Genomic DNA, 23631 nt, shown 5'->3' on the forward strand with positions numbered 1-23631 from the left:
TATATTTTACTCCTCAGTTTGTTGTTAGTATGTCTAGAGCTCAGAGGGGGTATTCTATTAAATTTTAAACAGAGGTATAAATCATATGAGTTAGCTTCTTTGACATACAAGCAGAGTTGGTCTTCAGACGCCCTGCACTGCCGATATTTATAGCTCTGCCTATATCAACTGTGGGTTACAGGAAAGTAATGTCTCTAACATTACCCGGGAGACAATTGATGTCCTAAATGTATTTACAGTACTTGATCTCAAGGGAGCAGGACAGATCAGTGTCACACTTGTCTCTTTCTTCCTGTCCTACATGTAGGTATGTATTCTTGCCAAAAGAAGAGCAGAAGCAATTATACAGATTAAGGTTTCTTTGTTTATATATATATATATATATATATATATATATATATATATATAGGGGTGTGTGTGTGTGTTACATAACTCTGAATGTCATTACAGAATAATATATTTGAAAAGCTGACACCAGTAACAGATGCTGCTATGTCATTGTATCCTGTTTGGACTGTGCCATTTACAGATGAAGAATGTATACAGACAATAGGAAGAATTTTGACAGCATCCACAGAATTTAGGGATATGTAGACTGTGGCTATAATATCTACCCTATATGCTGGATTCACAAACATATGAGGAGTGAATATTTTGATGTCTGCACTTAGCCAGCTGCTGAAATATTGTTTACATAAATTATGGCTGCTTATTTGATACCATAAGCATGCTGGATTTTTTAAATTAAATCACTTTTAATAATTGCCATCAGGTCTTAATAATGTTGAGCGTTCTGTGACTACCCTTTGAAGGCTTGTTTAATGACTTCTTCAGAAATACAAGAAATCTGTCACAAGAGACTCCTGAATTAATATAATAAAAGCACCATTGAAACAAGGTTTTGATTCTTGCCCAGCACGAGTTGCATGCCATGAAAATTATAGTTGCTGTATTCTACATGCTGCATGTCATGCTCCACTGAAGTATGTGAAGACCTGGATTAACCAAAGATTGAACAGGAAAGACCAAAAACTGAAAGAGAGATTTTGAGAAAGAGAAGGTGTAGAAATCATCCAGTTGGCTACTTTCTCATAGAAAATATAATGTTGCTATATGAAGAGACAAAGGAGAATCAGCAAATCTAAACCAGTGTTCAATTTCTACCTTGTTTAGAACTGCTCATACAAGAGACTTTCTTCCTTGCTGTTTTGTTTTCCATTCTTCTGTGTTCCAGTTTTGTCCTATTCAAAAGAATTGCATGAAACTGATAGGAGGATCATGTCCTTTCTACTCTTCTGTGGGAATCACAATGATGTACAGCTGAGAATATAGTGAGAGATGAGATTAAACTTTCTGTCAACATCTTCAGATAAATCTTTTGGAAGCGACTCAGACTCTTGGTCCGTAAATAGCTACTGTGTTTTCTCCTCCTCCTCCTGTACTTAGATATTCCTTTTCAAATCCAATGGGTCAATAATGCACTCTCCTTTAACTATGTTTTGTCTTTAAATTTGAGCTGTCAGGTGTGTTGACCGTGCAGGTAATAGAGTTGATGCATGACCAGGAATATACCTCTAACTGGAAAAACAAACAAGAACAGCTGTGTGATAGAAACAACAATAGATTCAAGATCACAATGGGAGTGGGCTTTATGTTTTGCTTCTATCTTTGCATCTTATGGCAGCATAGAGAGTTGTAGTGGCTTCTCATTTAATACCTGAAATTTGAGTCCATCTGTTGGTTCTCTCTTGTGTCAATCCTTACTCTTCTGAGATTCTCCAGGGACATCTTAATGCTCTTTGGCCGTGGATTCAAGAAGAGTATCTCCCAGCAGAGACACAAATGTATGATGTTGAAGCTACAGAAGAAAAAAAATAGTTACTTGTAACACTCTAATGGCTTTTTGTTTTTTCCAGGTATATTTAACAATAATAGTTGCGGGAGGCAGAGCATGTAAGTGAATTTACTTCTGGAGCCATATGTACAGCAGAATACAACATTCTGCTTAGCTACTTCAGAGGGCATGAAAGGGGAGAGCATCTGCAAGACTGATGCTGAAGATGGGGTTGGAGGTAAGAGTGCTTGGCTATCACTTGCCCTTACCCCAACTGACTGAGTGATTAGGATATCTTCACGGAGACTGGATTTGGAAAGCACAAAATGGGCCCAGATTACCTCTCTGTTACTACAGTGTTACACTGGTTTTACTCCATTGAAACTGAGTAAACTGCAGTAATTCAGAGGTTACTCGGGTTCGATGGTTGTTAGCAGAATGGATGTTAAGGATACTTTCTGTATTATCTTTTGGCTCCATTGTTCATGTTAGTAACAAGATAAATTGCACAGAAGTTTGGTGGGTAGAACTTTTACAATACCCATGTTTAGATCTCTTTTAACATAGCTTATCATTCTTTTTTCTATGAGGGGCTTTTGACCTAGTTCTTGAGATCTCTACCACTTTTCTTCCCTTTCAGCTCTTATGTAGGCTTTGTGATTAGCAACCTTTATCTGAAGAAGTCTGGTTGAGGCGCTATTCAATGGCCATTTACAATGCTCTGTAACAGACTATAGAATACATGAGTTATTGATATGAGACACTCCCTCACATAATGTTTAGGGTTGCATCTTTTTCCTTAAACCCTGTGGTTTCAAACGCAATGTTTAAAAGCCACATTTTCTATGTGACAGCACATAGCAACATGAAATAACTGCAGGGTCAGCCCTAGCTTCGATTATATCTTGCTTGCCAGAGAAATAAAAAAACCCAAAGTTTCAAAAATGCTTTTTGATATTGCATGTTCCATCCGTGTCACCTTCTTACGTATCCTCCTTATTTAGCTCTCAATAACTCTTTCCATCTTTCCTGGTTTTACTGTCAGTCTCTTGACTATGGATTGAATAAGTGTTTGAGGTGGTCTTCCTCTTAGTTGCTTATGCAACTTTCCATGTAACCTTGCCCTTCTTTCAACCAGACTCCAGCGACTTCTCAACCTTTGCTTGTGCTCTTTCACATCACTCTTAAAAAGAAAAGGAGTACTTGTGGCACCTTAGAGACGAACCAAATTGGTTCGTCTCTAAGGTGCCACAAGTACTCCTTTTCTTTTTGCGAATACAGACTAACACGGCTGTTACTCTGAAACCTATCACTCTTAAAGTAGCCCAGCCTGACTGTACTGATGAACTTTGGATGCCTCTTGATCACTTTGGCATATGTATGTTATGGCACTCAGTATTGTGCAATGGCTGATATCAATAGCAGTTCCAGAAGAGAACTGCATTTCTTCATCTTGTGTCTAAGAATTTGTGAGCATTCCTAATTATTATGCAGTAGGAGGCTTCAATATGGAAGCAGCGCCAGTATCATCTTCCCTCTTGAACTGAGGTAGCAGTCAGCATCTTCCAGGGCTTTATTAGGAGCAAAGAAGGAGATTCAATTTGGACTTCCTGTCTGTATGCTTCACTCCCCTAATGTCACAGAAGGGAGGAGTAACGTGAGGAATGTGTATGAAATTTTAAAATGTGAAAAGCAAGTGTATCATGACAGTACACTCAATCAATACCAATATTATACATATTTAAATTCTACTGTTTTTTTTACTGTGCATGAAAGATATTAACAGCAATGAGACTAAACCAAAAGTAAAAAGCAAACAGCCTCCTTTCTCACATGCCCACCAAAAACTATTCAGAGTAATAGCCTAAAATACTGTAGCAACATTATTATTAATTGTCTTCAAGTTCCCCTTTCTGAGGTGCCTTATTCCATGTTCCTTCAAATTTTCTTCTCTGCCTAAACTGCCAAAAATGGTCCAACTGTTGTTTGTTTATTATATAGGAGATTTCTTTTTAAAATAAAAGATTACATGGCAGTTTGTTGTAAGCGGAGTCCTCAGATATTAATAGAGTTTATTATATAGCCACTTACAGCTGGTTGTAACTTTGTGAGGTGCTTGTTAAAATGATGATTTTGCTCCATTTAGAAAAATCTGACAGGTTCATGCATGGACTCTGTTTTTCCTTTGCCACTGCCCAGGGCTTATTGTTGAGTTCTAGAAGTGCTCTGCATGTTCAAAGATTGACTGAGATTTTTTTTATAGTCGTACAGTAGCAATTTTAATGTGATGGTATAATTTAGCTTTAAGTAACTGAATGAATTTATGTAATAAATTCAGTGTGACTCATTAAACTTGAATTCCCAAATGTCCATTTATCGGAATGTTAAGTTTGATGGAGCATGAAGTGAAAGAGAAAGAGCTGATTGGCCAGCTGGGCTCTCAATCGCTCAGAGTTAGGCGATGGACTTCCCTTCCCATCCTGGATTGGGAAACTTTCTATAAAACTCCCTAGCTTCTGGCTGAGAGAGTTGCATGAGGAGTGGTCATTTGAAAAAAGTCTGGGCCTACTGGTGGTATTTATTCCTTGTTGTTTGTTCCGGTATTTTCTTTTGTTGTTGTTTGGAAGAAAAAAAAAAGAAAAGAACCTGGGCATTATTTTTGTAAAACACTTCCGAGCTGGGTCTGGCTGCTTATTGGACAATCTTGATGCTGCACTGTGCCACATAGTGATTATTCAAGCTGCGTTCCTATCTGCACACTACTGCCCAGAAATCTCTTCTAGCTTGCACCTGTTCGAGTGGTACAGGTATCTGAGTTCTGAAAACCAAACAAAAGTTTTGTGTATGCTGTTACGATCACTGAGTTATTTTCTAAGGTGTGCTTTGTTCCCAACAATTTGTGCAGTGCTTTGTGCAATAATTTCCATCTCTTGCTTGAGAATTACTTAAAATAAAAAGTCCATACCACTCAACTGTTACCATATACATAGTTTTAGATGAATTTACCATAAAATTGTATTAAAAAGAACAATTTTGTAGACTGTATATATAAACAATTTCATTGCTCTGCAGAGGCTTTTGTCAATTTAAAATAGGCATGGCATGGAAAGTTTATTCCAAAGACATGTCAGTCTCCTTTGAGTGGATTTTTAAATCTTCTTTTAGCATAAGTAAAACTGTGATTGCACGTGCGAGTCCAGAAATTACACATGTAAATTGTAAGCATACATTTTTGTATGCACATGTTGCACATGCACGGTTCTACAAATCTGGGGCTTATAGTATGCATATGTGCTGGGTATATAGTATACAGATAAGAAATAGCTATTTTGAGCTATAAATAATCATATGATCACTGCAAGTTCTTCTCAGTTTTCAGCCCTTTATTTACCTTCATATTATGAATGCAACTTTGTTTTATGGATTTTTGCTCAGTCTCCTTCCACAGATAACTTTTCTACTGTAGCTCACGAAAGCTCATGCTCAAATAAATTGGTTAGTCTCTAAGGTGCCACAAGTACTCCTTTTCTTTTTTCTACTAAAGGTTTTCTTTCCCCTTATGTATTTCTTATGTATATGCTTCTTGCATTTAATATGTTTAATCAGTATTGTTTGTGTTCAGAGTTTCAATTCCAAGATCACTTCCCTTGGCTTGCCTTTCTGTTGCATTACTAATTTGGTTATGTAGCTCAGCTCAGCTAAGGCCATTTAAAAGCATTTTCCTTGTCAGTGTCTGGAAATGTAATCTGGTCTGTAATCAACGAGAGCAGAGTGGAATGATAAAAAAGGACAGTAGGTAAATCTTCAAAACCGGGAACCTATTTCACCTTGCTGAATTATTTGAAAGGAACTGGATGTTGCTAGTCTAGATTTGAATTATAATTGAGCTTTACACCAGATGATATCTTAATCATAATGTGTAGGTTGGCAGAACAGAGCTTTGCAGTTTGATACTTTGCAGTTTGGCAGCCTGTATGGGGGAGGGAAATTGCACAAATGTTGAAAATGTATATGGAGGAATTTTATATTTGCTGGTCTCAAGTACAACTGAGTGAATGATTCACTGCAAATAATTTCTGGGACATATTTAGACGCTTTCTAGTAAAGAAATACCCATAGGAAGATAGTGATCTCCTTAGCTGTCCTCATTATACAACATTTACTCAATTATGTTTTATTGTTACAATCAGTTGGATTGATTGTGAGCAGTTTGTGTGTTTGGTTCAAGTTGGGTTGATCATATATTAAATCTTTGTGTTTCCCCCACAAAACTGCATTCACTACAGAAATGACCTAAAAAAAACTTAGGACATTTTGCCTACAACCCCTGTGCCCAAAGTTAACTATTATTAATGCTGTTTTTTACAGTGGTGCCTACAAACCAACCTAAAACAGGGCCACATTGTGCTAGGCATGATACAAACATGGAGAAAGTAGACAGTCCCTGACCTGAAGCCATTACAATCTAAATAGGCAAGACAGAGAGAGGACGGGGGGAAAGGATAGAAAATATAAGCAGAATTCACTGTAAATAATTTATAGGATGTATTTAGTCTCAATTTGTGCTATTTGTGATCCTCAGGTTTATCCTAGGTGCAGCTGAGCAGAGTGTAAAGTTAAAAAAGGTCCTAATACCCCTTTCTGTACCCTGATCTTGGGTTGACTAGGGACCTAAATGGCTCTGAGTAATTGAAAGCACCCTGGGAGGTAACATCTTTTGGGAAATCCTTGGTTGATCTTTTAGGACAGCTTTCTGTTGTCTTTGTGCTTTCTCAGCCCAAGGCTGTGAGTGGGAGGGAGAAGCAATTCATTAACCCAATCAAGTTCTTACCACAGTCAAAGATGGAATTCTGCCATGGTTCTTTTAATCAGAAAACAAACAAAAAACAAACCTTTTCTGCAGCAGAAATGGTGAATTTTGTCCTCTGCCACATTCATGTGTTTTGCAAAAACTCCTTAACAGTATGACTTTTCACATACCCAATCTAAAAGTGAAAACTGATGTGAGCTAGAGCTTGCAATTCTGTTAGTACCATTCAAATTAAGGATGATAGCAAAAATACTTTCTTCTCATGAATCTCCATCCTAAATTGTTAAAGATCACTGACATTTTTGTGAGAACGTGCTCAGGGGTGGCACGGTCTTTAAAAGCCTGCATACTTATTCTTTCATATTGCCACTGAGAGCCAGTTCCTTGTTAGGCCCAGATCAAGTCCATATAGAGCTCCACTAACTTTAGTGGGACTCTACATAAGTACCAGGGGTCTGACTGCACATAGCTCATCGTAAGACTGGGATCTTTGTAACTGCAGAAGGCTGAGGTTGGAAGAAGGTGCCATATAGTAAGTAATTGAACAATTGGACTGTGATATTACAGCTGTTCAAAAAGTAATATTTTGCAGTGTCATACCATTATATCATCAAAGTATCTCAGAACACTTAACAATCAGTGATTACATTTTGCAAAACCCTGGTGAGACTGATAAGTATAAGAACACATATTACAGCTGGACAAATTGAATCATGTGGGTGTTTCTTGCCAAAGGTAAAACAAGATAGTGGCAGACTTGGGGAATAAAACCTAGGAGCCCTCCTAATATTGTACTTTGTTTACCCCTCAGACATCATTGTCCCAATTTATTACTGGCAGATGTTGTCACAGTTCAGGGCAACTGCACTTGTATTCCCCCTTTATAGTCCAGCAAGGGCACCTACTCACAGGCTTCTAGCTCCCTGGCTGTAACCGCTCTTGGGTGGAGACATACGCCTCTCTCCCTCATGACCAGGGTATTTTCAGGATGCACAGTTCCCTGATTATACTCTGAATTCACCAGCAAAGTCAAATTGCCGACATAGACCTGCTATGCCTTTCTCCTTAAAGATGGTGAATGATGCAATTGTCACAATTATAAGTTACCGCACAACACTTCCTATGGAATCCTGTTTTATTCTTAGGGTATAAGCCTTTCAGAGAAAACATATTAACAATAATAGAAGAACCTACACAAAAGCTAATAAGCTTACCAGAGCTCACCCCACTTGCTCCAACATGGGCTCTGGCAGGTGATTCCTTCAAAAGAGGTCTCTTTTGTGGTCACAAGTTCACAACAGTGTTAGCTTAGAACTGGTATGCAGTCTTATGGGGCCTCAGTAAGCCAAGTCCTTCTTACCCTTCCCTAAGGATTGGGGCCCTCCATGGACCCAGAGGTCTTGTCTATTTGATGGATCAGGAAGACAGCCCTAAGCCTGTTTAAAAAACAGACTATTTATCAAAAAATTGTCTTTGTCTGTTGGTCCCTGGAAAATCCAGACTGGGTCTTTGAACTGTCTTTGAACAGATGATCAGCAGACCAAAGGTCCTCCACTCCAGGCGAAGCTTCAACGGCTAAGTCCGTAGGTGAGGGCTTGCAATCCCCGCTTCCTCAGTACTTCCTAGGAATTCCACTTCACACTCATTGTTGCAAAAGATCAATTGTGTCTGCTATATTGTTGAACACACTCTTCTGAAGTTCACATTGGACCCCAAAGATATTAAATGTAATTCAGTAAGGTATATTAACTGAATTCATAAGGTTTTCCCAGGATATTGTCATATCTGTCACAAATGTGTCCAGCTGTGTGTACTTTTTTACATGAGGAATGGTGACTCTCTCTCACACACACACACACATATATAATATAGTTTAGGGACAGGTAGGTAATAATCTCTGAATAAAGTATACAAGAAATTTCATAAATGGTATTCCAATATTATATTGGATGAATATTTTTTTTGACTAGCTCTAGTTTTGTTTCTTTACTTTTTGACATAAACTATCATTTTTTTTAAAATCCAATAAATAACTATTTTTGTAGTCCCATTGTCAATCACATTATTTGTTTATCACAATTTGCTAATGACAGAAAGGAACAATGGCTAAGGCTCTATACTCATACTCAGACTATTGGTTTCAATTTCAGGCTCTACTACAGAGTTCCTGTGTGACCTTGGGAAAACCATTTAATCTCTCTGTGCCTATGTTCCCTACCTATAAAATGTGGATAATATTTAGTGTGTAAGATCTTTGTTACAGGATATGTGCAGCACCTAACACAGACCCTAAATTCCATTGCTAATGGTAATACAAATAAGAAATAATAAAACATTTAAAATAATTATTCTTGAAGCATCACTGCTTATTTCCTTTTCAGTATTTGGTGACAGTACCAATTCATTTGACTGTATACATTTGGAATCTTTAAGCTAAGGTTCTGTATTTTGATGGCAATCAATGGATTTTGAAGGGCTCATTAATTCCTACAGGAAGAGAAGAGAAGTGCATAGTAAATGTATGCAAACTGTGCTGCTTCAGGTTGCATTTACAGTAGGCATGTTAACTGAATTCTCCTGAGCTTCCTTTAGTTTGATTCTTCCCTTTCTCTATCTGGCTATGTCTTTCAGTGAGAGACTGGTTTATGAAAGGCAGAATGTAACACCAGACTTTAAAACACCGTCTCTGCATTGTTTTAATGTGCTTTCTTCATTAAAAGACTCCAGCGTTTTCAGCATACAGAGTCCAGGCTCTCTCTCTCGGAGATGGATCCCTGTTGATTGTACTGCCATGTCTGTGGTTAGGACTAGATTTGCCTTTGTGAATTCTTTGTCTATAAGTTGAATGGTCGCAGTGTCAAGGGTTGAAGATTTTTTTTCATTTAAAAATGCAAGAAAAAAATGAAATCATAACCACACTATTCAAAATCCTGCACTGGCTAACAACCTTCATTTCTTTAATGCTGCATGAAGTGGCTTGACTTGTATTCATCACCCAGAGAATTCTGTTCCTCACCATCTTTCTCTTTGTGTGTGTGCATTTGTGTTTGTTTTTATGTGCAGGGCAGGAGAGAATTGGAAAAGATTCCCATTATGAACAAGAGGGGAAAGTTCAGTTTGTGATTGATGCTGTGTATGCCATGGCTCATGCCCTCCATCATATGAACAAGGATCTTTGTGCTGATTATGCTGGAATCTGTCCGGAGATGGAACAAGCAGGAGGCAAGAAATTGCTGAAGTATATACGCAATGTTAACTTTAACGGTGAGTCCAAAGCAATGTGTATCCAAAGCACTTCAGAGAACATACGATTTTTAAATTTAATTAGTCAATCAATTATTCATTATTTCACTGGATTTCTTAGCAAATGGAGTGGCCATCATTTATATAGTCCAAGTTTAGCATTCATTTGATTGTGTACTGCTTTCCTTGAAGCAGTGAGTTTTATATATATGATTATATTTCTGACATGCAGTACTCCAGCTAGTCAAGTCCTTAGCTTCTATTGTGCAAAAGATACTAAATTGTGCAACCATTTTATGATGGCTGCACTTGGAAATTAGGATGAAACCACTGAACTCTGCTAATAACCTCAAATTTGCTCTCATCAGCAAAAGTGGGTGATAGACAAAAATATATATGTCCCATCTGTCTGAGTTATATAATGCCTAATTTGGACTCCACTGCTTAAAAAAGAAACCCACAGCAACTATGGGTAATGTATAGTTTCTTGGGGTCATCCAAAGCATATTCTTTGATGTGTATCATTTCCACCTACTTGGGGCAAAAAAATAAAGGCACTTCTTTGTCACACAGGACTCGGCCTGTCTGTCATTTTCACTAGGACAACAGTTTAGAGTGTAAGGAACAGATTCATTTTCAGGTTTCAAACCAAGTGACTTAGACCTGCTAAGCAGAAAGTCTCCTGTGGTGAAGGTTGTTGCAACTTCCATTCCCCCAGAAAGCTTATAGTGAGAATACAGCGCAAAAGGCAAATGTGGATGTGGACAAGCTAAAGTTAGTTTGATTCAATATATCACCTCAGCTGCCTATAATTCATCCTCCAAATAAAGGTGCTCCCACTGATCCCAATAAGGACATTGGTAACTCTAACACCAGCCCTTCCTTGAGGTATAGGATAGGCTTTCATATTTACTTCCCTGCGCCAGTGTCTATGAATCTGGCTTAAATACTATAGCAGGATTTCCCAACCTCTGAAAATTTTGTTTAAATGTTATTTGCTTCATTAACATACATGAGGAGATTCACGTGAGCCCACCCCCAGCGCCAGGACAATTGAACAGTCACAGAAGTTAGCTTGTAATACTAACACTTTTTCCTCCTTATAAACTTTGCTAATATATGTAACAGGAGTTTTTTAAACTGTCTGCCTCAGCGCTTTACAAGATGGAGACCCAGACTTACATTTTAAAACCTGGTAGCCTAAAGTTAGACATCTAAATCCATATTTAGGCCTAAATGAGGACTCATGTTCAAAAGTGCTACATGGGAGTCATGCAACTCCTATTAAAGTTTTTGTGATAGCCAAAGACGCCCAGCACCTCTGAAAATCAGTTTTGTAATCACCTCTGAAAAATCACCTCTGAAAAATACTGGGACTATTCACAAACTGAAAGTTTTGCATAAACGAAAGTGCTTTGCTGGATCACGGTTTTATTTAGGTGCCTGCCTATTGGTAGAAGTGTTCAATTTTAGGTTCATAAGTCTTGAAAATTTTCGCCACCTTCCCTGCTCCTAGAAATTTACAATCTAATAAAAAGAGAGAGAGAGAGAGTAGAAGAAAAGGGACTGGGAGATCCAGATGAGGAAGATAAATCGTGTACTTCATGTTCTAACTTCATCACTGTAAGGGTCAGGAAGGATTTTTTTCCCTCCAAGTAAAGTATTGCATAATTGGCACAGAGTATCAAAAGAGATGCATGAGATTTCCCTCCCTTCTTTGGATTACTTGTTGCTAGCTACTGCCAGAAGCCAAATACTGCTGGATTAATAAACTGAGCAGATAGGATTTTCCATATCTTCCTATTTCTGGAAAAAGAACACAAACGGAATGTTACAAAGCAAAAATAATACTAATTTCAGAGAAATTTGGTATTTGTGTAAATTTTACTAATTTGGCCATCCTAGAATTCTGTAGCAGATCATTCATCTCTCTCTCCTCCAAAGGCCTCAAGGAGGTTCTTGGAAAGCAGAGCAGTTGAATGGTCATCTTATTTTAAGAGAGCGGAGGAAATAATCTACTTAGTGGAATTTGCCTGGATTTCAGTTTTCTCAAGTATATTCATTATTTCAATTTATTCACCCATTTTTGCAAGATTTTTTCCTCTAGTTGTAGTTGGTCACATAAGCCAGATGGTATTTTTTTTATATACAACTCATAAACAGCATGGAGGCTTCAAGAAGGTAGCAGAACTTTAAAATAATAATTTTAAACTATTTTGTCTCTTGACCATTTAGGGCTGGCCCTAGATAATGTTCCTGGAAACATGAGGTGTCTTTAAGATGTATTATTCATGTGCAGAGTTTATTTTCTCTTGGCCCATTCACGTGGAATAATTGCAGCCACATCTGAGGCTTATTGCCAAGGCGCTGGAGAGATATTCTTGGAGCCCTTTTCTCTTTCTATTTCATGCCCCCATCTATTGTAAAATATACCAGGTCTGTAATGTTCTATTACTGTAGTCACAATAAATGTGTGTGCTTTCCTAGTTGTAAAGGGGTAGGGCCAGTTCTTTGTCTGGCTTGTTTAACTCTGTGCCAGGCCTTTTGCAGAAGGGCTTTTGGGAACCCTGTCTCCCTGCTGAGTCAAGCAGTGTCCTATCCTATGTAAAATATACCCCTTCCCAAACGAACATTTGCTGGTATGAGCTTAAAATTTGTTCTTAAAATTTATTTGAGCATAAGCTTTCGTGAGTTACAGCTCACTTCAACGGATGCATACTGTGGAAAGTGTAGAAGATCTTTTTATATACACACAAAGCATGAAAAAATACCTCCTCCCACCCCACTCTCCTGCTGGTAATAGCTTATCTAAAGTGATCACTCTCCTTACAATGTGTATGATAATCAAGTTGGCCATTTCCAGCACAAATCCAGGTTTTCTCACCCCACACCACACACACAAACCCACTCTCTTGCTGGTAATAGCTTATCTAAAGTGATCACTCTCCTTACAATGTGAATGATAATCAAGTTGGGCCATTTCCAGCACAAATCCAGGGTTTAACAAGAACGTCTGGGGGTGGGGGGTAGGAAAAAACAAGGGGAAATAGGTTACCTTGCATAATGACTTAGCCACTCCCAGTCTCTATTCAAGCCTAAGTTAATTGTATCCAATTTGCAAATGAATTCCAATTCAACAGTTTCTCCCTGGAGTCTGGATTTGAAGTTTTTTTGTTGTAATATCACAACTTTCATGTCTGTAATCTCGTGACCAGAGAGATTGAAGTGTTCTCTGACTGGTTTATGAATGTTATAATTCTTGACATCTGATTTGTGTCCATTTATTCTTTTACGTAGAGACTGTCCAGTTTGACCAATGTACATGGCAGAGGGGCATTGCTGGCACATGATGGCATATATCACATTGGTGGATGTTCAGGTGAACGAGCCTCTGATAGTGTGGCTGATGTTATTAGGCCCTGTGATGGTGTCCCCTGAATAGATATGTGGGCACAGTTGGCAACGGGCTTTGTTGCAAGGATAGGTTCCTGGGTTAGTGGTTCTGTTGTGTGGTATGTGGTTGCTGGTGAGTATTTGCTTCAGGTTGGGGGGCTGTCTGTAGGCAAGGACTGGCCTGTCTCGCAAGATTTGTGAGAGTGTTGGGTCATCCTTCAGGATAGGTTGTAGATCCTTAATAATGCGTTGGAGGGGTTTTAGTTGGGGGCTGAAGGTGACGGCTAGTGGCGTTCTGTTATTTTCTTTGTTAGGCCTGTCCTGTAGTAGGAGACTTATGGGAACTATACTATACTCTCAGCCCAGCAGAAGCTGCTGTCCTATCTCGGGGCCTCTCCTTCTGCCCCTCCACCCCCACAAACATGATACAGTTCTGTGGTGACCTAGAATCCTATTTTCGACGTCTCCGACTCAAGGAATATTTCCAACATAACTCTGAACAACATACTAATTCACAGAGACCTCCTTACCAACACTACAAAAAGAAGGATTCTAGGTGGACTCCTCCTGAAGGTCGAAACAGCAGATTGGACTTCTACATAGAGTGCTTCCGCCAATGTGCATGGGCTGAAATTGTGGAAAAGCAGCATCACTTGCCCCACAACCTCAGCTGTGTGGAACACAATGCCATCCATAGCTTCAGAAACAATTCTGACATCATAATCAAAAAGGCTGACAAAGGAGGTGCTGTCGTCATCATGAATAGGTCGGAATATGAACAAGAGGCTGCTCGGCAGCTCTCCAACACCACTTTCTACAAGCCATTACCCTCTGATCCCACTGAGAGTTACCAAAAGAAAATACAGCATTTGCTCAAGAAACTCCCTGAAAAAGCACAAGATCAAATCCGCACAGACACACCCCTGGAACCCCGACCTGGGATATTCTATCTACTACCCAAGATCCATAAACCTGGAAATCCTGGGTGCGCCATCATCTCAGGCATTGGCACCCTGACAGCAGGATTGTCTGGCTATGTAGACTCCCTCCTCAGGCCCTACGCTACCAGCACTCCCAGCTATCTCTGAGACACCACTGACTTCCTGAGGAAACTACAATCCATCAGTGATCTTCCTGAGAACACCATCCTGGCCACTATGGATGTAGAAGCCCTCTACACCAACATTCCACACAAAGATGGACTACAAGCCATCAAGAACACTATCCCCGATAATGTCACGGCTAACCTGGTGGCTGAACTTTGTGACTTTGTCCTTACCCATAACTATTTTACATTTGGGGACAATGTATACCTTCAGATCAGCGGCACTGCTATGGGTACTCGCATGGCCCCACAGTATGCCAACATTTTTATGGCTGACTTAGAACAACGCTTCCTCAGCTCTCGTCCCCTAACGCCCCTACTCTACTTGCACTATATTGATGACATCTTCATCATCTGGACCCATGGAAAAGAAGTCCGTGAGGAATACCACCATGATTTCAACAATTTCCATCCCACCATCAACCTCAGCCTGGTCCAGTCCACACAAGAGATCCACTTCCTGGACACTACAGTGCTAATAAATGATGGTCACATAAACACCACCTTATACCGGAAACCTACTGACCGCTATTCCTACCTACATGCCTCCAGCTTTCACCCTGACCACACCACACAATCCATCGTCTATAGCCAAGCTCTGCGATACAACCACATTTGCTCCAACCCCTCAGACAGAGACAAACACCTACAAGATCTCTATCAAGCATTCTTACAACTACAATACCCACCTGCGGAAGTGAAGAAACAGATTGATAGAGCCAGAAGAGTTCCCAGAAGTCACCTACTACAGGACAGGCCTAACAAAGAAAATAACAGAACGCCACTAGCCGTCACCTTCAGCCCCCAACTAAAACCCCTCCAACGCATTATTAAGGATCTACAACCTATCCTGAAGGATGACCCAACACTCTCACAAATCTTGCGAGACAGGCCAGTCCTTGCCTACAGACAGCCCCCCAACCTGAAGCAAATACTCACCAGCAACCACATACCACACAACAGAACCACTAACCCAGGAACTTATCCTTGCAACAAAGCCCGTTGCCAACTGTGCCCACATATCTATTCAGGGGACACCATCACAGGGCCTAATAACATCAGCCACACTATCAGAGGCTCGTTCACCTGCACATCCACCAATGTGATATATGCCATCATGTGCCAGCAATGCCCCTCTGCCATGTACATTGGTCAAACTGGACAGTCTCTACGTAAAAGAATAAATGGACACAAATCAGATGTCAAGAATTATAACATTCATAAACCAGTCAGAGAACACTTCAATCTCTCTGGTCACGAGATTACAGACATGAAAGTTGTGATATTACAACAAAAAAACTTCAAATCCAGACTCCAGGGAGAAACTGTTGAATTGGAATTCATTTGCAAATTGGATACAATTAACTTAGGCTTGAATAGAGACTGGGAGTGGCTAAGTCATTATGCAAGGTAACCTATTTCCCCTTGTTTTTTCCTACCTCCCACCCCCAGATGTTTTTGTTAAACCCTGGATTTGTGCTGGAAATGGCCCAACTTGATTATCATACACATTGTAAGGAGAGTGATCACTTTAGATAAGCTATTACCAGCAGGAGAGTGGGGTGGGAGGAGGTATTTTTTCATGCTTTGTGTGTATATAAAAAGATCTTATACACTTTCCACAGTATGCATCCGATGAAGTGAGCTGTAGCTCACAAAAGCTTATGCTGAAATAAATTGGTTAGTCTCTAAGGTGCCACAAGTACTCCTTTTCTTTTTGCGAATACAGACTAACACGGCTGTTACTCTGAAACCTTACACACTATTGTAATTCACTAAACAGATAGGACCAGATTGTGACAGAGCACAAGGATCCTATTTCCTGATGGCATGGTACATTCCAAGTGCTTGTTGTTGCTCCAGTCCCTGCACTTGGAGAGCACGAAGAGTAATCCGTTGGTGTGCTTCTGACGGTGCATGCCATCCCAACTTGGATCGGAAGAAGCATAGTCCCCGGCCTAAGTGGGTTGCAATCTGTACTGTTCTCCTGCATACTGAGCCACTCAGCTGAGTGCCCCCTTTTGGTGCACCCCCCGGGGAGGGTAGGACACCTAACACTGCTTCTGGGAGGGCCAGTGGCTGAATGTCACCATTTGACATATACATAATTAAACTTCTTCTCTCTCATTCTTGTTACAAGACTTGTAATCAGAACAGAGAATGGCACAACATGAATCCTTTCTCCTGACAGTGTGAAGGAACAAATGTGTATCCCATTCTTGTGCATTTTAAGCTTATGATCTTGTGATCCAATCCTATTTTGCATTTAGGTATGCAAACAGATCTCCTTGTAACTATGCAGCTGAAATCATCTTGCCTGTGCATGCTTCAGGGATTTTTTTCCCCCCTTACAAAGACCATGACATTCATAAAGGAAGAGCTCAAGCGATATTTTAATGAATAGAGACTGTGGATTTGTACTAGGAGCTCAGTATGAATTCCAATGTTGTCTCACAATGTTGAGAATAATTTTTTAGAAAGTCCAGATGCAGTAAGATTCTGCATATTCAACTCATGATGCAAAGTGTCTGTGTTCCCCCTCCCCTCCACGATGACCTGAAAAAGGGATTATTTTTATATGAACCATAGCTGCTCCTCAGAACTGCAGTGACTGTGAGTCATAAAAAGATATCTTAGCTTGTCACACTTAACAAGACTCTGACCCATCTCCTATTGCACTTTTCTTCATGATGAGTTTTTTTGTGCTGATTAAGAGACACAAATCCCGCAAAATCCCATAAATTGTGTCTTTGCAGTGAGATTTTCAATGTGAAAGGGGCATCATGTACTGAATTTAGTGTGTGTGTTACTTAGTCGTTGGGAACAGATGGATTAATATTTTATAACACCACTGATTGTGCAGGCAGCACCACGGAAGAGCATGTTACTAGGTTTCCCAGTTGCCTGATGGGACTGTGGAGACTTACAATTCTCAATGAAAGAAAAAAAAAAGGTATGTCAGGCTGAATCCTCAAGAAAATCTTCCCCCTCCCTGTTATAATAAGAAAAAATAAAATAATAAATGGCACCAGTTATGAAAATAATATGCTTCAGCCTGCAGGTTTCCTAGTACCACTTCTCATTGTTTCTTATAGTCTGCATAAATAAACAGAGCACTGAGTAAAATACTGTAGCAACTTTAAAACATGCACATGAAAGAATTAGATCCTCCAATCAAATGGTGGGGCACTGTGTGCCAAAATATGCTATCAGACCCACACTGGGATCGAAGACTGAGTAGGGACTGTAGGATTTGCACTTACTAAGCAAACCTTTTGGTTGATAGTCCAGTTGCTCCATCTTTAATAAGACAGGCAACTCAGAAATCTTCTGCTTGAATTATAACCTGAGATGATCACAACTATGTACCATTCCTTACTCCAAATAGCTTCCCTCACTTTTCACTTCCTTTTGGTGTGTGGGTAGATTTCCAGATGAAGTAAATTTAAACTCATGAAAGAGGACAAGCCTGAAAAAGTAGCAAATATCAACTATGCTGCTAATTAATACTATAAATACATACTAATGGTGAATACATATTAATATAGAATCACATTTAAAATTATGTTGCTGTACTTAACTTAGAATAAAACACATGATGATTCTAGAGATAGAACCACACTGGGTAGGGTGGGCGAGCTGCATAGATGATGTCTGGAAGAATTATGCATTTAGAGGCCAGGAGCAGGCATCCAGCACCAGATTAAGAAAAGCACTTGAGCACATGCTTAATGATAATCACATACTCAAGAGATTTCTTGAATAGCGGTGCTTTCATGAACCAGAGAGCAGGCTGACCAGCAGCAGTAACTACTCTGGTGGAGCAGCTGTGATATTTAAGAACTGCATTGAAAAGCTGCATGAAGGAAGCCATTAGCAGTGCACAACAAGAAGTTGTATTGATCCTTCGAAACCCAGAAATAGGCCTGCATATTCTTGAGCACTGGCTACTGGCCCTTTACCCAGTTAACTATTTACACATGCACAGGCAAGGCTCTCGTATAGTGCATTCTTGTGACAATATACATTGTCACTAGGAAAGCTTGCCAGGCCCTGACTGTTGCACAGGGCCATACCCCTGCAGGACCCTGAACACTGTCAGCAACGTTAATGGTTCACCATCACTACCAGCAAGTGCAAGCAACCAAACTATCCACTTAATGTTTAACAGCCCAGGAGTGAAAAGGGACTCCATGCCTTGTTTCTCCCCAACACAGTCTCCCTACCCCAGCTGTCATTTGGACTTTATTATTTATAGATTCCATTTAAAAACTAAAAGAAAAGAAGTACTTGTGGCACCTTAGAGACCAATAAATTTGTTAGTCTCTAAAGTGCCACAAGTACACCTTTTCTTTTTGTGAATACAGACTAACACGGCTGCTACTCTGAAATCTGTCATTTAAAAACTAGATATCATACTAATCTGCAGATATGAAATAACAAAGCTCTATACTTTCACAGGGCAACTTTTAACCTTGACTCTTGTTGATACACACCAAGTTTATTCTGCATCTATTTAGAAGGAGAAAAAAACCTACAGTTTTATGCATGCACATGTATGTATGTGAGTAATACCCTATCTGCATTACTGCCCAATTTATGGAATAGATCCTCAGGTGGTGAAAATTTATATCAGGTGAAGATCTGACCCCTAGTGTATAAAAAACACCCATTTTTTGTGTTAGTGTCATTTGGGGACGTAAGGATATACCCACAAATATTATGGAGGGCCAGATTGGACTCTTATGCTCTGAATTGTATTCTTTTATGTCAGCTGCAACAACATGTAGCTTGGCTAATCATATAAACGCTTTAAAAAGTCATGATTAGCTAAATCCCATTTACTATTTTTGCTGACTTTGAGAAGGAATTTATGAATTATCGCCCTTATGCACCTAAAAATGTTTTCCCACCATAAAGATGTTCTGGCTGCATGAATCCGTAACAACAATTACATATCAGCTTAGTATCCATAAGGAGTCAGAGACAAGAGATTTCTGTGGAAGATTTTCTGTACCAGTCTTTGAACTTAATCAGTGTCTGATCTCAGAGAGGCTGCAGTATAGACAAGAAATAATTTACGAGGGTTAGAATTTGGAAACTGTGCTAATTCACTCCTTCAAACCTTCTTTCACTCACTGAAATTCAGTGAAGAATAGGAATCATGAGGAAAACCATGAACTTAAAGTTCAGTACTACAACTGAAGAGATTTTTCATACCGCCCTCCCTCCCCCCAAGCAATGTGGTAGGAGAAAGTTTTGAATATAGATTACTAATGATCTTCTATCTTGACACAATATTGCTTTACTTCCCAGAAACCTATTTTAATGCATCTTGAAACACATGTGGTCCTGGAAGCTTTCATTTAGATCTATCTGAAAATACTAAATTTCTTTGAACACTCATTTTAAGAAGTAGCCATACAGCCTTATAGTGTTAACTGAGTTGCACATCTTCTGATTGGGATTCTTTTCGCAATAGCATCTCAAATGTATTAATTAGCTATCAGAATTTAATGCCTGGCTGTCATGTAACGTGTGTGTGTTTATTTTGCCCCCTTATTCTAACCTGTCTTGTTTGGATGTGCTAAGAGGATTAGGTGCTGGGGACCACCTCCTCCTACAAAGCTCCTGGATAGGCGAAGGGCAGGACAGGCACATATTAGAAAGCTTGGGCAGGGATGCTGGAACAATCTGTATAATGGGGTGCTGAGAGCCATTGAACCAAACTGAAACCCTGTGTGTGATGGAAACCATTTCAAGCCAGGGTGTCTGGCAGCACCCCTAGTTCTAGCACCTATGCCCTGTGGGAGGCTACACTAATACCCAATTCTGGTCCACGGCCCCAAAAGGACTGTTCCCATGAGCTGGCTTCGGGTGTGTGGCCCCACCCCGGATATTCTGTACATATGATGCATCCAAGCAAGCCGCACTAGGGGCATGCAGTCAGCTACTTTAGCAGGTTGAAGCATTGTTGAGTGTATTGCACTCGGGGCCCTGACCCATCCAAGCAAGGTGGTTCTGACATCCTTAGATCTGCTGTTGCCACTTCATTGCCTCTCTCACATCACTCTACCTAGCATGCTTCACAAGAAACAGTCCAGAATCTGGCCCTATATTGTTCATGACTAAGCTACTTTTCGGCAGGTATCAGTGTCCTAGGGTGTAAACAAAGCAGCGTACAAGGAGAGATTAGGAATAGTTTTCCGATAATGTCCTCTGTTCTGTTCCATCTCAGTTGCATGCTGATTACTGGAATAAGAACAAATTGTGGAGGAGGAAGCTATTTCTGGATGCCAGTCAAGAGTCACTAAACCTGGGCTGTCTTCTGATGGCGGTATCTCTCAGAAGCAGATGGAACATTTTCTGGGGAAAAAAAAAATCATATAGAAGCTCCATTCACAGGACTAATATTCACTAAAGAACTCCCTCAGGGGAGAAGGGGGCAGAGGTGGGGAGGGAAGCCCGTATGATATTTCATGATACGAAGCAAGGCTCATGTCATTTTACTTTACTTTTACGTTTCACCTAGTGGTATGAGCCATGATAATTAATCACAGAAAGAGGGATAGGATTATGGCACGATGTCCTAAAGCGTCCATTTAAACTGCTGTGATGATGGATGGCCTCTGCCTGAGCTGTGATACCAGTCTAAAGCTTTTAGCCATGACAAAATAAACAAAACAAGCATTGTAAAGCTTTGGCTGTTTTTTTGCTTCCTTCCTCAGGCAGTGCAGGCACTCCAGTGATGTTTAATAAAAACGGTGATGCACCAGGGCGCTATGACATCTTTCAGTATCACACAACAAACACCACCACTCCAGGCTACCACCTGATTGGCCAGTGGACAGATGACCTGCAGCTCAGCGTGAGTCCAATTTACTTTATACTTGCTCACTTTCATCAGCATATAGTTATTCGCTTGACTTTTGTCACCAAGAAGGAACTAGTGTAGGGGACAGTACTTAAGTTGTTTTTGTACAGTATCTTCCGTTGTTCTATATGCAGTTTGTTCTCGCATAGTTCCCTATCTGGACTGATTTATACTGAGTTCTGATGACCATGCAATTTTTTATTGTTATTTCTTTATTTTTTTGCTCATGGGAGCTCTCTAGCCGCTAACTGGGACAGTGGCTTTTTCTCTGTAATACATAGCTGCTTGAAACCTCTGGGATTTCATCTTTAGAATTGCAAATTGCTCCAAGTGTCTCCAACTTGGTGCAAAAGAAATGGATTTTTTTTTGAGTGGCTCTCATTTCCCAAGGGATATTTTTATGCACTTAGCAGTGAGGCCACTCTTACATGTGCGGCTGTCCTTTCATAATGAAGTCTAGCTGAAAGGTAAGGCAATCAAATGTCTCCCAGTTATTCTTGACGTTGCCCATGTGAAATAATGAATATGATTACTTCCTTCCGCAGAGGCAAACTTTGTTCATCTGTGGAGTCTGAGTCTTTACTTTTAAATACATTTTTCATTACAAACTAAAGTCCAGAACGAAAACACACAAACAAAAATAATACCTGCCACTTGATCTGTAGAATAGGGCTGGCATGTGTCTACCTCAGAGAGGAGTTGCAAGGGTGAAATCCATTGTTGATTGTAAGGCGCTCAGATCCTACGGTGGTAAGAGACATTTATACTCCTAGACAGGTGGAAATATTATAATTTGGAAATGTAACTTAATCTACTACATTTTCTCCTCACTTTAATTAATGCAGTGTATGTCTTAACAAAGTAACACCAGTAATTAATGTGGGGAACCAAGGGTCACTCTCTGGAGAATATTGGGCTTCCTCTTAAATTCCATACTCATTAAGGTATGTGATGTGTTTTGTCAGCATTATTTAAGCTGCTGTGTTTTATTTAAAGCACACTGTCTTATTAACTTGCAATTTACAATTCTTTTCTGCCAAAATATCAATATTTTTATTTTCTAAATACTACTTAGTATAAACTACTCATCCTGACCTATTATAATTGAAATCAGAAATTAATAGCACCTTTGTTGTTCTGCAGCAATTGGGTTCAGAGTTTTCATACAAAGCACTTTCCCCCCTGCTCTGGGCTTGGCTAGATTGTGTTATATCAGTGGGGTTACTACAGCAACTTCCATTCTATCTGCCTGTGTGTTCCACAAGCCAAATGCCTCCAGGAATTTGCCTCCATTGGTTTGCTAGTCCTCCATGGAACTTTTGAAGAACAAGGTAAATTTTGCAGCTTCAAAAGTAGTTAGGAATTCTCTAGCCAAGGGTACCAGACTATTGACTACTATTAAATAGGTCCCAAGAGAAACTGCCAAATCCTGTAGTTCATCTTGTAGGTTTATTTATGAGGATGACTCCCTGGATGTATCCCTGTTTCTCTATTTATATCAGTCTTGCAAATTTCTTCCGACCAACTAGCAAAAGGGGAAAATGTAAGAAGGATGGTCCAGTGAAAGGGAGACCCAGATTCAATTCCCTACTCTGCCACAGACTTCCTGTGTGACCATGGCAAGCCTTGTAGCCTGTATGTGCTTCAGTTTCCCACCTGTAAAATCGGGACAATGGTACTTCTCTATTTCACAGGGCTGTTGTATGATACCCGAGGCACTCAGACATTACAGAGATGAGGGCCATGTGATAGCGAAGGTTGTTTTTTCTGTTTTGGGCTGGGTTTTTTTTTTTGCTATAGAGAAATAACATATTTGGGTTTTTTTCCTCACTCATTTTCACCACCTCCACCATAAAGGATGAGAAAATAGATTTTGCTATTAAATGATCATGGCGCTATTGCAAGGCTGATGTATATTCAGTTTATATTGAAGAGGACAAAATACAATTTACTTTCACGTTCACATTTTGGGGTTTTTTTGGAGGTGGGTAGTTTTATTCTTGATACTTTTGTTAACTCTAGGGTATGTTTTCATGTCCAGTTAGCAAATCGTTTCTCCTTACAATATGGAGCGCTTTCATTCTTTTGAAGCACACCTGCATGGGCTATCTGTTAGATGAACAGAAAAGGCTTAAAGCATAATATTCAGGAGGCCTCTGGGTGTTCTGTATATGTTTTTCTTTTTGTCATCATCTTACTTACAGAGCCAGTTTTATGAAGTGTCTGAGACTGGGCATTTTTCTCAGGCCTGGTTGCCTCTATGTATCTTTATATTACCTTTGATTTCACACTTCTGGCAGGAATGTTTGCAAAAACAGGGCTCGAGTTGTGCTGGAATGCTGTTCTGGCACTTTTCTCAGGGGAGGTTGTAA

The 23631-nt window shown here is 39.8% G+C and overlaps 1 protein-coding gene across 3 annotated transcripts in view; it reads left to right on the forward strand.

Annotated features, from left to right (window-relative positions):
* The window catches only part of GRM7 (glutamate metabotropic receptor 7), a 550274-nt gene that overhangs the window by 348239 nt on the left and 178404 nt on the right, over positions 1-23631 (forward strand). For all 3 annotated transcript variants that reach the window (XM_048857861.2, XM_048857859.2, XM_048857860.2), the window contains exons 6-7: positions 9708-9908; positions 21114-21253. In XM_048857861.2, the coding sequence (XP_048713818.1) occupies positions 9708-9908; positions 21114-21253 (341 nt within the window). The remainder of the gene's footprint in view (positions 1-9707; positions 9909-21113; positions 21254-23631) is intronic.

Source organism: Caretta caretta, chromosome 7 (genome assembly GCF_965140235.1).
Source record: "Caretta caretta isolate rCarCar2 chromosome 7, rCarCar1.hap1, whole genome shotgun sequence".
Lineage (NCBI taxonomy): Eukaryota > Metazoa > Chordata > Testudines > Cheloniidae > Caretta > Caretta caretta.